Below are 14,611 nucleotides of genomic sequence, written 5' to 3'. Positions count from 1 at the left end.
TAAAACATCTTCCCCTCCTTACACTAAAAATGAAGGGACAAAAATAGTGGTGGGAGGTAGACTAGAACTATTACAGAATGACATTTATGCTACATTTTCAAAAACAACCTGGAAGACTGAGCATCTTTAGACTGGTTTGATCCCTCAGGCTTTTGTCAACCTATCATTAGGTAACAATGTGAAAAGTATTTGCAGGGAACGATTTTGTAATATTTCTCATATATTTCTAAGACACCTATGCTTCATTCTTTTCTCTGTTGTGAACTTTAGTTACAGGGAACAATATTTTTCCCCAAGGAAAACCAGAAAGTCTAATATGAAGTTATACTGCTGAAGCAGAAGTAATTTTTGTAAATTTAAGAGCACATGGATGATCCAGACAGTGACTCATGAATCGAGACAATTTTGAATAAGCTTGTATAGACACTTATTTTTATATCCCATAGCCTTCTACTCATCTACAACTCTACCTTGAAAGGCTTCAACAATTTAAAGATTAAATCATAAGTTATTAAGTCATTAATTTAACCAGTTAAGCCTCTAAAATCAGCATACATTACCTTCCCCCCCCCAGTCAATTTGCAAGAGATTAAAATAATAAAAATGATAATATCTCACACTTACAAAGCAGCTTTGATCTGCAGAAGCCTTAAGTACTTTTTAAAAACTTTATAGAAAAACTAGGACCATCCACCCACATCTCAGAACACATCTGAGGTAGAAACTTGCAGCTGGCGAAAAGCAATGGAGTAATTTACCATCTGCACAGAGACTACTACTTTAGAACAAGTACAGGAATAGACAATTTAGAGAAATGCAAATAGAATCAGCTATTCAATAATTAAATGGGAAGTTCAGTGGCTATAGTTTCCAAGGGCTGTTATTTAAATTTTCACCAGAAGAAGTGGCTTAAGGGTTCTCTTAAGAGAGAAAACAAAAAACAAAGAAAAACAGCCCCAACCTACTCTAGGGAAGTTGCTGGTCCTAGTTATTCTATTTAGATTTTTCTGGGAAGGATAGATACTATAGGTTTCACCTCAGAAATAGAACAAACTGACTATGATAGTCTAAATTCTTTTCGTATCTGGCCACATTTCCCTCTCTTTCACACTCAGTTTCAAAGATCCTTATACAAAGTATTCATCCTGACATTTCAGTGTGCGTGGCTGGAGCCCTCCATCCATTCCAAGCACTCTACACAAACAATTTTCTGACACTTGCACAAATGAGGCTAATTTCTCACGCTTATATTTTTTGGAAGTCTGCTTCTTTTTAAATATATTTTTCCTCTTCAGTCCCTTTCCTAAATGAAAATTGAAGTAATCCTATCCTACATCTTTATAAAGTGAGTGCCTAAGAAGCAAGGTAAAAGAACACCTTGAGTTGTCTTTACTAGGTAGCCCTTCAATTCTCAAGATTCTTTTCCCTGATTCTGATTTTCCCACATCTCTTTAACTTACAGTCAGTTCGTATCTATAAAAGATCAAGCATGGAAAAAAAAGTAAAGAAATACCTCAGCTGGATATAAAAAATAATTTCTTCATTGGCTGGGAGTACGTAAAATTAGAATACCAATGGAAATATTGGCTGAGTGAGATGAAATAGCCATTAAGAGTCTTCATTATTGATTTTGTCGTTGCTACTGTTTTTAAGAGCAGCCAACTGCTACTCCAGATGCCTTACACTGTACCTGCTTGAATGTAAGAGAGATAGACCAGATGATCCTGCAGTCTTTTCGGCTCTAAGATTCCATTCTACAGTGTTTTAACTTCACTGATGGCTCAAAGTGGTCCTATTAAGAATGAGACAAATGGCACTTGGAGAAAGGAAAAAGGATGAGTACTGCATTAAGTTGCTAAGCAGACTCTAGTTATTACCCAATATACAATTATCCTTTTGTAGGGGTTCTTGGAAATACTATCTTCTCAATGATATATCTCTGTTCTTTCTCAAACTATATAGTCAACATAGTTGACCCCAAACACTTCAACTCTGTACATTAATGAAAGAACTAAAAAAAAAACCCTAAATAAATTTACTCCACTCTATCCAGACATTCTTAACTATAATCCTTCTTTTTAATCAAGTTGATAAAAATTTAAGAAATGAAAATTAATATGTACTAAACAAAGCATAATTTAGTTTTGTGGGTTTTTTTGGTGTTTGGCTGATACAGGGATTGAACCCTGGACCTTGTTGTTATCAGTACCACACTCTAACCAACTGAGCTAATAGGCCAGCCCAAAGCATAATTTGGAAGGTAAAGCTACTCTTACTAAATATGCGTTACAAAGTTAAAAAAATCTAAAACAGTCACTGTTTCCCTGCAAATTCTGCTGATAATTTAGTTCCATTTGAGAAGAACATAGTTGCTACAGGTTTTATATACATACATATGTACAAAGGTAGATATATATGTACATGTGCGTGTGCACGTGCGTGCGCACGCGCGCACACACACACACACACACACACACACACACACACACACACACACACACACACACGAGACAGGAAGTTAAAATGAAAGTAAAAATCTTGATACCTTCTTCATAGCCTGACACTTGGCTGTCTCAGAAAAGCCAATCATCTTATCAGGAGAACAGATCTTGATGAAGGGGAAGTTGGATTCCTCTGCAATCTTTGCAGCTAAAGCAGTCTTGCCACTATGAGGAGGGCCTGCATAAAGATATGAGCAAGTCAGGGGAAAAAAGCCAACCTAAGCAAAAGGGAATAAAACAAGTTTAAACTTTTATCCACAATGTACTGAGGTCTCAACTAGTTGCTCATTAACATTTCCTGACACAATTTCACAGCAGACATGTTTTCTCTTATTTATTAGCAACTAAAGTTAATGAACTGATTAGCATTTCTTAAAAGTATGGTGAAATACATGTCTTTCTACTTTCTCACACAGCCTTAATCTTTCAAACTTCTGGCTAAAGATGAGGGTACTTCAAAAAGTCTGTGGAAAAATAGAATTGGAATATGAATCTTTCCATGAACTTTTTGAAGTGCCCTTCTACATAAAGTGCAAAGGTTTTGTTTCTTAAAAAAAAAAGAGAAAATGCATTCAAATGTATATCATACTTATATTATTAGTTCTATCAAATCATTTGTCTCACAAAAAAAATACAATCTTCTTAGGATATGATATTGGGGGCAGGGGGAAACAGCCTTATTAGAAGCAAATGTGACTTAAAAGCTAGAATTCTAAAGACTCAGGCCTTCTCATAAAGGCAACAAAATCTATAAACTTATCTGCATTTAGACATCCCCTCCCTTCCCTTCTGTGTACTGGATGACGTGTCCCTCTTCCAACCATAAATGAACCAATTCTTCCTTCCCATCGTCTCAGGAACCTGACATTATTGATTGTTCGTCTCTGTCATATGTTCAACATCTTTCTGTTCCCTGAAGCCTTTTCAACACCATTTAAACATGCTCGGACAGTTTAACAAACAACAACAAAAATTCTTTCTCGACTTCACACCCCTCAACATTACCTTTTCTTCTCCCTTCAAAATGGAAATTCCCTAAATAATTATCTACACTGGCTGTCTTCATTCTTCACTTCCCACCCATCCTCACCAAAACTTATGGCTGGCTTCTAGTCCCGTCAAGGTTAACAATGACCTCCATGTCACCAAACCCAACAGATTCTTCACCGTTCTTGGCCTCTTAGGAGCACTTGATACAATTGACAACTCCCCTCTTTCTTGAATAATTTTCTTGGCTTCTGTGGTAGCACATTCTCTTTCTACCCCCTTACCTCACCGGTTACTCTTGCTCAATCTCCTTTGTCAACTCTTCCTGCTCTATTTAAACCTTACATGTTAACATGCCTCAGAGATAAGTTCTAGGCCCCTTTTCATCTCAATGCACACTCTTTCTGTAAGTGACTTCATCCACTCTCATGGCTCCCATGGATCTACTCTCAGTCAGACCTCTCTTGGGAGCACCAGACAAACATAACCAACAGGATACTCAATATTTCCAATTTAATTATCCTATAGGAACCTCGAATTTAACATGTTCAAAACCGAACTCACGAACTTTCTTCCTGAAATCTCCTTCTCCATTAGTGCTCCCAATCTCAGTAAACAGTGCCATTTACCAGGCCATACATGCCAGAAACCTGGGGGTCATGTTTGATACCTCTTCCTACATTCAACGTAATCAATATTTGAAGCTTAAGCTTCCCCATCTACAAAATAGGGATAACTAGCATCATCCCTCACAGGATTGAAGTAAAGTTTATTTATTTATTTATTTATTGGCAGCTGGCTGGTACAGGGATCCAAACCCTTGACCTTGCTGTTACAACACTGTGCTCTAACCGACTGAGCTAACTAGCCAGCCCTGAAGTAGGGTTTAAATGAGATGATATGTGTAAAGTGCTAGCAGAGTAACTGGCAAATAGTAAGGAGTCAAAGAATGTCCACTTAATTATGATTGGTAACTAGTAGTAATGATTATTAAGTCTTTTTAATTTTACCTCCTAACTATTCCTCAAATTAGTCTACTTATCTCCATCTCCACTTCCGCCACATTACTTCAAACCACAGTCAGCTCTCATTAAGACTAATGCAACTGCTTCTGACCATTAGTCTCATAGTCCTATACCTTTTTGCTCCTCTAATCCATGCTTCATCATAAAGCAGTCATGACGATGTTTTGAAAATAAAAATCTGATCATGTGATGTCACTGCTTAAAACCCTCCAAATGGTTTCCCATTGCTCCTCAGAAATAGTCCAAATCTTTCACATAGCCTACAAGGTTTTGTGTGAACTGGATCCTGTGTACTTCGTCAGTTTCATGTCTAGCTAATCTTTCTTTCTGTTTCAAGCTCCTTTCTGCCTAGGGCTTTTTCACATGCCAGTCCCTGCCTAGTACATCTTGCCCAATTACTCTGCTTGGCCAGCTTCTCCCCATCCTGCAGGTCTTGGCTTAATGCATTTCTCTCAGGGAGACCTCACCCCCAGACCTTTGGAAGGGGTTAGGTTCCCATCGTGTAGCCTCACTGAACTTTTCTGTTGTCATACAAATCATAACTGCAAATTAATTATTTGTGAATGGCATGTCCTTCCCTTTTTGTCTGTTTGATAAAATCCTAACTGATCCTTCAAGGCCTAAATTCAACATCCAGCTTTCCCTGACCACCCCTAAACAAAATGACTTGCATTCACACACACCTTTAGACATATGAGGGTACTTCAAAAAGTTTGTGGAAAAATGGAATTGAAAGATAATATGAATCTTTCCATGAACTTTTTGAAGGACCCTTGTATATGACACAGTTAGGAATTTCTTTACACGTCGTTTTTTATGACTAGACTGAACGCCTGAGTGTCTTTGTATCCCCAGCCACAAATTCGATGTCTTAAAATATAGCAAGTACTCAGTAAATATTTCATGGAATCACGTGCTATGTGGTATCAGTCAGTCTGTTAAGTACCACAGAAATTTAAATACAATCCTACAAGGAAACTAGTGGCTATTATTCATCTGTAACATTTCATCCCAAGAAAATTTTAATTTGTACTCAATACTGGTACACAGACTAGATCACTATTTTCAGATCATGAACAAGGTTTAGAACTGAAAAGAATGCCCTTTTCTGGACTGTGCTAAATGTTTTTTCTTAGGTGCTTTTTTTTTTTTTTTTTTACTTTTAATGCCATCTCATCATTCTTTCTCACCTTCCAGAAGGACGCTAACCAGTGGTGTGCGGTCACTGTTTTTAGTCTGCTGAACCAGCAGTTCCCCATCATCTAGAACTCGAGTGACTGGGTCACCCCATTTGATGATACCATTCATAATGTAACTTGCGTAATCCTCTTGGTTTGTGCCAAATGCCTATTGAGGAAAAGGACAGTTTAAAGTATTTTGAGCATCAGTATTAAAAACTGAAATATTTAAAGATATAAAAGGTGAGTAAAAGTGTTGAGCACTATCTCATATTAATGTAAAAAACTTGAAAAGCAAATAATTGTTTTATAATTTCTTGTGTAACTTTTTATCCAATAAGAAAAAAAAAAAAAAAAAGCTGCTTTGGGTGACTTAATGAAATAAAAACAATGGATTCTAGGCTCAGATTCTACCAGAGCTCAAACCCTCATAATCCCTGAGAGAAAGAGTATGTTCCAACATGCTTGTTTCTATAAACAGTATGCAGGTTGTAGCCACTCTGTTAAGAACAAAGAGAAAAAGAGATTATGGACTTAGAAATGAGAAACAGTTAGCTCCCAGACAAAGGTACTATCCTAACACTAACTATAGGTGCTGTGAATTAAAATAAGAATATGAAATGGTAATAAGATCATGTCCACATCAAATAAGTTAAATGGAACCAAAGTAAGTATATGAGGGTACTTCAAAAAGTTCCTAAAAAAATTGAATTAAAAGATACTATGAATCCTTTTATGAACTTTTTGAAGACCCCTGTATGTGTGTAAAATAAGATTTAGAATGAGATAGAAATGAGCAGCTGTAATGAAAGATTGAAAGGTCATAAAAAGGAAATAAAAGCTATTACTATACATAATAATTTTATTTGACTTCACTACGTATTGGAGCTTAAATCACATCCCTCTTCACTTTCAACTTCTAATCTCAAAGATAATAACTTCCATCAAAACAGCTGCCAAAAGTAGTAAATAACTTTAGTACTTACAATTGAAGTGGATTTTCATAAGATTAACAGGAGAATAAATGAGTAGAAAAATATAACCCAATGTACATGTAAAGGTCATGTATGAGGGTACTTCAAAAAGTTCATGGAAAGATTTGTATTATCTTTTAATTCTATTTTTCTATGAACTTTCTGAAGTGCTCTTGTATCTTGAGAATTTCAACTTTTTAAAGATTATCATATCTCTCAAAAAGTCAATTTTTAATTACCTGAAGTATGGAATAATTTTAACAGTTCTTTAGAAGTTACACCCCACAGAAAGTCATTTTTGTAATACTGTCTCTGCAACAGTATCCAGTAGTCTCATGTCCCTATTACTTTTCCACAAAATAATTTTTCAGACCATTCTTTGGGTAGGTAGTATCCTTGTATACACTAGTCCTTTGATTCCTGAATACAGAGGAAAATCCTCATTCTTTGGCTTGGACATGGCAAATTCAGTGGCACTGTAAAAAGTTATAAAGGAAGAGCCTAATAAATACTGGTTGAATGTCTGTTCTGGGAAATATGTAGTTTGGGTGGCTTTTGTTCCAACTATATAGTCCATGCCTCACAGCAGAAGCTTTAACATGCCTGAATCATAAAATAGTGAGTCTCTCATGCTACACAATATGTATTTCTTCCTTACATATCCTATCACTGCATTTTCTGTTTTATCCTCCAGACCCTTGGAATAAATAAGTTTTTAGTTCTCACTTCCTCATAGTCAAATTATTTGTCATTAAAAAAACCACTTTGGAATAGATTGGTTAGTCCAGGCTGTAACATTTTTGGTAACTACTACAAATGACAACAGCAAAAGATTAAACCATTTCCATTGCTCAGTAACTTTTGAAAGTATTTTATATTTAAAAGTCAAAATAGTCATTAAAAAGAAGACAGGGCTAACACAAATTGATTTTTGTCTTTAACATACTTACAACAAATAATTATCGTCAAGAATATATAACAAATGGCCAAAAGCATATCAAAAGATGCTCAACACTCATCATTAGGGAAATGCAAATCAAAACTACAATGAGATTTTAACTCATACCCATTAGGATGGCTACTACCAAAAAAACCTGAAAAAGTACTGGCAAGTATGAGGGGAAACTGGAACAGCTGTGCACTGTTGGTAGGAATGTGAAATGGTACAGCCCCTGTGGAAAAGTCTGGCAGTTCCTCAAAATATTAAACATAAAATTACCATATGATGTAACAATTCCACTTCTGGGTATATACCCAAAATAATTGAAACAGGGTTTTACGTGATATTTGTACAACCATGTTCACAGCAGCATTATTCACAATAGCTAAAATGTGGAAGCAACCAAAGTGTCCACTGACGAATGGATGAGCAAAATATGGTATATAGGTACTTTAGAAAGTTCGTGGAAAAACAGAACTAAAAAGTAGTATGAATCTTTCCATGAACTTTTTGAAGTATTCATACATACAATGGAATACTATTCAGCCTTTAAAAAGAAATTCTGACATATGTTGCAATGTAGCTGAACTTTCCATTATGTTAAGTGAAATACCAGTCACAAAAAGAAAAATACTGTATGACTTCACTTATATGAGGTACTTAGGGTAGTCAAATTCATAGAGACAGACAGTGGTGGTCGGTTGCTGAGCTGGAGGAGAGGGGGATGGGGAGTTATTGTTTAGTGGGTACAGTTTCAGTTTTACCTAATGAAAACCGTTCTGGAGACTGCTGGAGGTGATGGTTGCACAATATTATGAATGTATTTAATACCACCAAACTGTAAACTTAAGAATGGTTAAGATGGTAAATTTTATGTTATGTGTATTTTAACATAACACAATAAAAAATTGAGAAAAAAAAATATATAAAGAACTTGTACAGATCAAATAAAAATAAAAGAATAAACAACACAAAAGAAAAATAGGCAAAATATTTAAACAGGATTTCACAGAAAACACACATGGCCAATAAACATACTTGAAGAAATGCTTAACTTCATAAGTAATCAGTGAAATGCAAATCAAAACCAAAATGAGATCCCAGAGTACCTCCAACCGAATGGCAAAAATTAAGTCTGACAATACCAAGTGTTAGACAGGATTTAGAGCGAGAGGATCTCTTTACATTATTGGGGGCAGTAATAATTGGGAAAAGTTTAAAATTATCTTTTATAGTTGAACATTCATACATCCAACACCACAGCAATTTTATTCCTCAATATATATCAAAGAGAAACTCATTCAAGAATGCTTACAACAGCACTTGCTTGTAATAACAAAAAACTGATCACATTCCAAATGCCCATCGACAGGAAAATAGATAAATTGTGGTAGTCACACAATGGAATGCTATTTAGTAATAAAAATGAATGATGTATAGCTACAGGAAATCGTATGGATGACTCTTGGTAATAAAATACTTAACAAAATAGCAAGTCCCAGAAAATTAAATATACCTTTTATTTTACATACCATGTATTATAGACTAATAACAACAGTGTGTCATGAATTAAAGATTATTAATCTAATTCTGTGCACCTGAAGTCCATTTAAGAAGAACACACCTCTTTAAAACTGAGCCTTACTTAAAGAGAAGTATAGTTTGTTTTGTACTCCAAACAATGGTTACTCAAACGTTAGTGGTTGTTTTATAGAAAAATGGGTTAATGACCTTATATTGTATTCTAAAGCTCCAACTATGACTGTTTTGAGTACATTTTGGGGAAACTGACACTTTTTTTAAAAAGGGTACCTAGGATGGCTAATTGTCTTAGTATAGCAGTCAGAGGAACTAGAGGTATTGAGCAAGAAAAAGGAATGCTTGCAGTAGGTTGGGGAAAGGTAGAGAAAGAGAGAGAGAGAGAAGAATATGAGAGTTAATTTGAAATATCATTACTGACATATGGGGGATGGGCTGAATTTAGGTTTCTGTAGCTTGAGATTGTATAAGAACCAATAAGAAAACGAACTGTAGAATTTATTAATCAAAGAAGAATTTATTCTTACTTTATATTGAACTAGAAAAAATAAAGCCTCAAAATTGAATGGGCTGCCTTATAAGATGGTAAGTTCCCTATCGTGAGAAATATTTAGGTAAGTATTGGTAAATCACCAAGCCATCTGGGTTACCGTTTCTTATACCGACACTTCCAATACTAAGATTGTCCCATTTTGTAAAACTACATTGATATGACTTTCTGCAACACTGGGTGACATGGCCCTTATTTTTCTCTTGAATTATTATTAATTTTTTTGGCTATAAATTACTCAATATGCATTCTTACTGGCTTGATGTCATTCTCCAAAGAAGCAAGGAAGTCTCCCCTTGTCACCTGTAGGCTCTCTGCTTTCTCCATGTCCACTTCCACTTTAGTACTGGCCTAAGAAGAAATGAAAACAAAATGTAAGGAATTCCAAGATTCAAGAATATTTTCACCTGAGGATTAAAAGCATATTTTCACAGATAAAAAATTCTCAAATATTTGCAAATCACATATATGATAAAGGATTAATATCCAGGACATATAGAGAACTCCTAAAATTCAACAACAAACAAACAACCCAACTCAAAAATGGGTAAAGGACTTGAACAGACATTTCTCCAAAGAAGGTACACAAATGGCCAATAAGCACAAGAAAAGGTGCTCCACTAATCATTAGGGAAATGCAAATCAAAACTACAATGAGATTTTACCTCATACCAACTAGAATGGCTACTACCAAAAACCAGAAAATAATAAGTGCTGATGAGGATGTGGAAAAATTGGAACCCTTGCGCTCTATTGGTGGGAATGTAAAATGGTACAATTCCTGTCAAAAACAGTATAGTGAGTCCTCAAAATATTAAACATAGGGCTACCATATGATGCAGCAATTCCACTTCTGGGTATATACCCCAAAGAACTGAAAGCAGGGTCTTGAAGAAATATTTGCACACCAATATTCACAGCAGCATTATTCACAGTAACTAAAATGTGGAAGCAACTCAAGTGGTCCACTGACCGATGAATGGATAAGAAAAATGTGGTGTATACATACAATGAAATATTATCCAGCCTTACAAAGGAAAGAAATTTTGACATACTCTACAACATGGAACCTCAAGGACATCATGTTAAATGAAATGAGCCAGTCACAAAAGACCAATACCATATGATTCCACTTATATGTGGTACTTAGAGTAGTCAAACTCAGAGACAGATGGCAGAATGGTGGTTGCCAGAGGTTGGGGGTGAGGGGAACGGGGAATTATTGTTTACGGATAAAGAGTTTCAGTTTTATAGGATAAAAAGAGTTCTGGAGATGGATGGTAGTAATGATTGTACAAAATTATGAATGTATGTAATACCACTCAACTGTGTACCACTTAAAAATGGTTATAGTACATTTAATGTTATATACACTTTAACATAATAAAAAAAATTGAAAACAAACAAAAATATCCTGAAATTGACAAATATATATGCCATTTGTCTTCACAATTCTACTTCTAGGAATTTATCCCATAAATCTATTCACAAATGTGGACAAAGTTGTATGTACAAGGATATCTGCTACAGTAATTTCTTTTCTTTTTCTTTTTCTTTCTTTTTTTTTTTTAAAAGATGACCGGAAAGGGGATCTTAACCCTTGACTTGGTGTTGTCAGCACCACGCTCTCCCAAGTGAGCTAACCGGCCATCCCTATATGGGGATCTGAACCCGTGGCCTTGGTGTTATCAGCACCACACTCTCTTGAGTGAGCCACGGGCCGGCACTGCTACACTAATTGCTAATAACAAAAGACTGGAAGCATATTAAATGTCCACCAACAGGGGATCAGTTAAGTAAATTACAACACATCTGTCCCAAAGAAAACTGTATAGCCATTTTTTAAAAAGTGAGGCATGAGTTAACAGAAAACAGATCCAGAGGGTAAGAACAGTGAAAAATACATATACAAGGAAAATACAGAGGATTACAGCAATGGTTCTCATCCTTGGGTGCCCATCAGAATAACTTCTAGAGCCTTTAAAGACATAGAGATGCCCAGCCCCACCCCCTCAGGATTTTGATTTAACAAGTCCAGTAGAGGGCCCAGGCATTTAAAGTTTTATAAAGTGCCAGAGGTGATTCTGATACTGAACAGGGTTTAAGAACCATTACTCTAGGAGACCAGGGACCCAGACTTTGAGTTGTACTCATACTTTGTGCTTGAGAATATTTGGAATCTCCAAATATTCTGCTTAGTGCACCTGGAGCTAACACTAAGACATCTGGAGAAGCATCAAGGTCTTTATCAGCACTTGGAGCTGCCTAGACCTGATGAGTGATTAAGATACCAACACATTTTTTTATATGACTGGGCTCCTTACCAATAGCACAATGCAAGAGAGTCTAATTTTTAAATTGGTATCATGGTTTTAAAAAAAAAGACATCTTCTAAAAAAAGGCTGACTATGAAACAAAAGTATGTTAAGCAAATATCAATCTTCCATTGATCATTATAAAATATGAGTCATGTTCCTTTAGGAACAGACTGCTGAGACAAATAAAATGACAGACCAAAAAAAAAAAAAAAAAAAAAGTCAGCCTTATGGGATAAAAAGAACTATATCAGGAAACTGGATGAAGATGGCAAACAACACAATTATTTTTCTCCCTTCCTGACCCAAATCCCATGAAATGACAGAAAGTAAGAGAGAAAGATTAAAAAGCATGGAAGATATATCTAGAAGTTTTAACACTGATCTAATAGGATTCTCAGAAGGACAGAACAAAAAGAATGATAAAGAAGAAACAATACAAGACAGAAAAGAAATAAATCTCCTACAGCTTAAGAAAGGTGTGTCTTTGCATTTGAAAGCGTTCAACAAATGCAGATCGGGATAAATAGAAAGAAACCCAAGAAAGAATATCACATGTCTAGACACACTGCTGTAAATTTTCAGAGCACCAAACATGAAGAGAAAGTCTTGGAACCTTTCTAAGAGACAAAAACAGGTTGCCTGCAAAGAAATCAGAATATGACTGCTATGATACCTCTCACTGGCAACACTAGAAACTAGAAGATGATAAAAGCATGTTTTCAAAAAAAGTCTGGATATCTACCCTAGAAAATGACTCCCTTATGTACACAGAGAGGCACAGGAGAGCATTTTCACAACAGCATGATCTTTAATAGCCATAACCAGAAATAATCTATATGTTAAATAAATTATTCATTCATTTATTATATTTACTGAGTACCTACTATATACCAAGCACTGTTCTAGGAACTAGAGACATAGCAGTAAATAAAACAGACAAGGTCCCTGCTCTTATGGATCTCACATTTTAAATTATGTGGTAATACGAGGGTACTTCAAAAAGTTCATTAAAAAGGTTTGTATTATTTTTTAATTCTATCTTTCCACGAACTTTTTGGAGTATCCTCGTATTCTTGAATACTGTGCATTTATCCAAAATAATGAAGGGGACTTACATGTGCTGACATGAAAAGCTACTCAAGACATATTGGCAAGTGAAAAATGTAAAGTGTAGTGCAATTCCATTAACATTCTTTTTTTAAAAAAAAATAGCACAAGTGTATATGAATGTAAAAATATAAAGAAAACAAATTACAGAAGTATATCCCAAATGCTGGCTAACTCTGGAGAGGGAAAGAGAAGGGGTATTAGAGACGGCCTTTCTCATTTTTACCTATATACTCTGGCATCCTTGAATCTTTTATAAAGAGAATGTTTTCATTATGACTTCTATACTTTTAAAAAGAGAGATTGTAACAAGTAACATTTAAATAGACAGATATTCTACTTAAATAGAACGATAAGCATTCAAATTTTTAACAGGGCCTTCATTGGCACATATTAGGCACTGATAAATATTTATCACATTTATTTGGAATTTCTAAGTTTAAAAAATGGAAATGGTGTTATAGGAAATAAGCATGTAATTCTATGAAAGAATTACAATAGTTTGTAATATATAAATCCCTATAGTTCTTTATAGTTTATAAAGTATGTTCATATGCATTAGCTGCTTCTTTTTGGCAGATGGCCAATACAGGGACCTTGGTGTTATCAGCACCGCGCTCTAACAACTGGGCTAACTGGCTAGCCTCATTATCTCATTTGTCTAAGTATAAAACCTGGGAGTTTTCATAAGTCATTAAGGACAGATACACAATTTCCTTCCTAGGTACACTCATATATAGGTTTTAACTTTGATTAAAACTTTTTGATACATCTAAAAGGATTCTACAAGGTCCAAACTCTCAGGTGAACACAAAGAAGTGAGCTCTGACAATCACATCATATTAAAAAACCAATGAAGCTACCAGCCTCATTTAAATGTTCTCTCCCTATATAGACCTAAGTTTTTACTACATTTTTATTTTGATTTGCTCTTATAGTAAAATTGAATTCAAATGTTAGAAACATACAGCAATATGAATGAAAATTTTTGTCCATCTTTCAACGTCTGCCAAAAAATACAATAGATTTTAGGACTGAAGCTGGTGTGAAACTTTTCTTTTTACTAATTATTAAAAAAGGACTCACCGAATGAATTAAAAGTGAATTAAGATTGCTAGGGGGAAGAATTTATTTTAGAACAAGTTGTTTTCAGGCACTACAGAAATTTTAGAAGTTACCTAATGTAAACAACCAATCTTCCAACTGCAAATGACTCCTACCTGTTCATTAAAATAAATTTTCTAAGGACTTCTCTTAGCCAACTTTTACTACTTTATCAAAATTAGTAAAATTTTATTTTTAAAAAGTCTACTATACTGAATTTTTACTCATTCAGAAAACCTTTTCTCATTCATTTGAATTAGGAAGATTTTTTCCTGCATTTTATTTATAACAGCTAATCAATATAGAAGAGGCAGCATCTTTCAGCTTTTACCTGCAGAAACTAATAAACTTGTATTTCAACACTAGCAAATATCAAGTGGTCACCCTT

At 34.9% G+C, this 14,611-nt stretch overlaps 1 protein-coding gene across 1 annotated transcript in view; it reads right to left on the bottom strand.

Annotated features, from left to right (window-relative positions):
• NSF (N-ethylmaleimide sensitive factor, vesicle fusing ATPase) overlaps window positions 1-14,611 on the bottom strand; it is a 147,465-nt gene that overhangs the window by 42,737 nt on the left and 90,117 nt on the right. The window contains exons 13-15 of the mRNA XM_063080535.1: window positions 9,950-10,045; window positions 5,704-5,860; window positions 2,546-2,679 (exon numbers count right to left, since the gene is read on the bottom strand). Coding sequence (XP_062936605.1) covers window positions 2,546-2,679; window positions 5,704-5,860; window positions 9,950-10,045 — 387 coding nt within the window. The remainder of the gene's footprint in view (window positions 1-2,545; window positions 2,680-5,703; window positions 5,861-9,949; window positions 10,046-14,611) is intronic.

This window comes from Cynocephalus volans, chromosome 16 (assembly GCF_027409185.1).
Source record: "Cynocephalus volans isolate mCynVol1 chromosome 16, mCynVol1.pri, whole genome shotgun sequence".
Lineage (NCBI taxonomy): Eukaryota > Metazoa > Chordata > Mammalia > Dermoptera > Cynocephalidae > Cynocephalus > Cynocephalus volans.
This window is presented reverse-complemented; position numbering and strand designations above follow the sequence as displayed.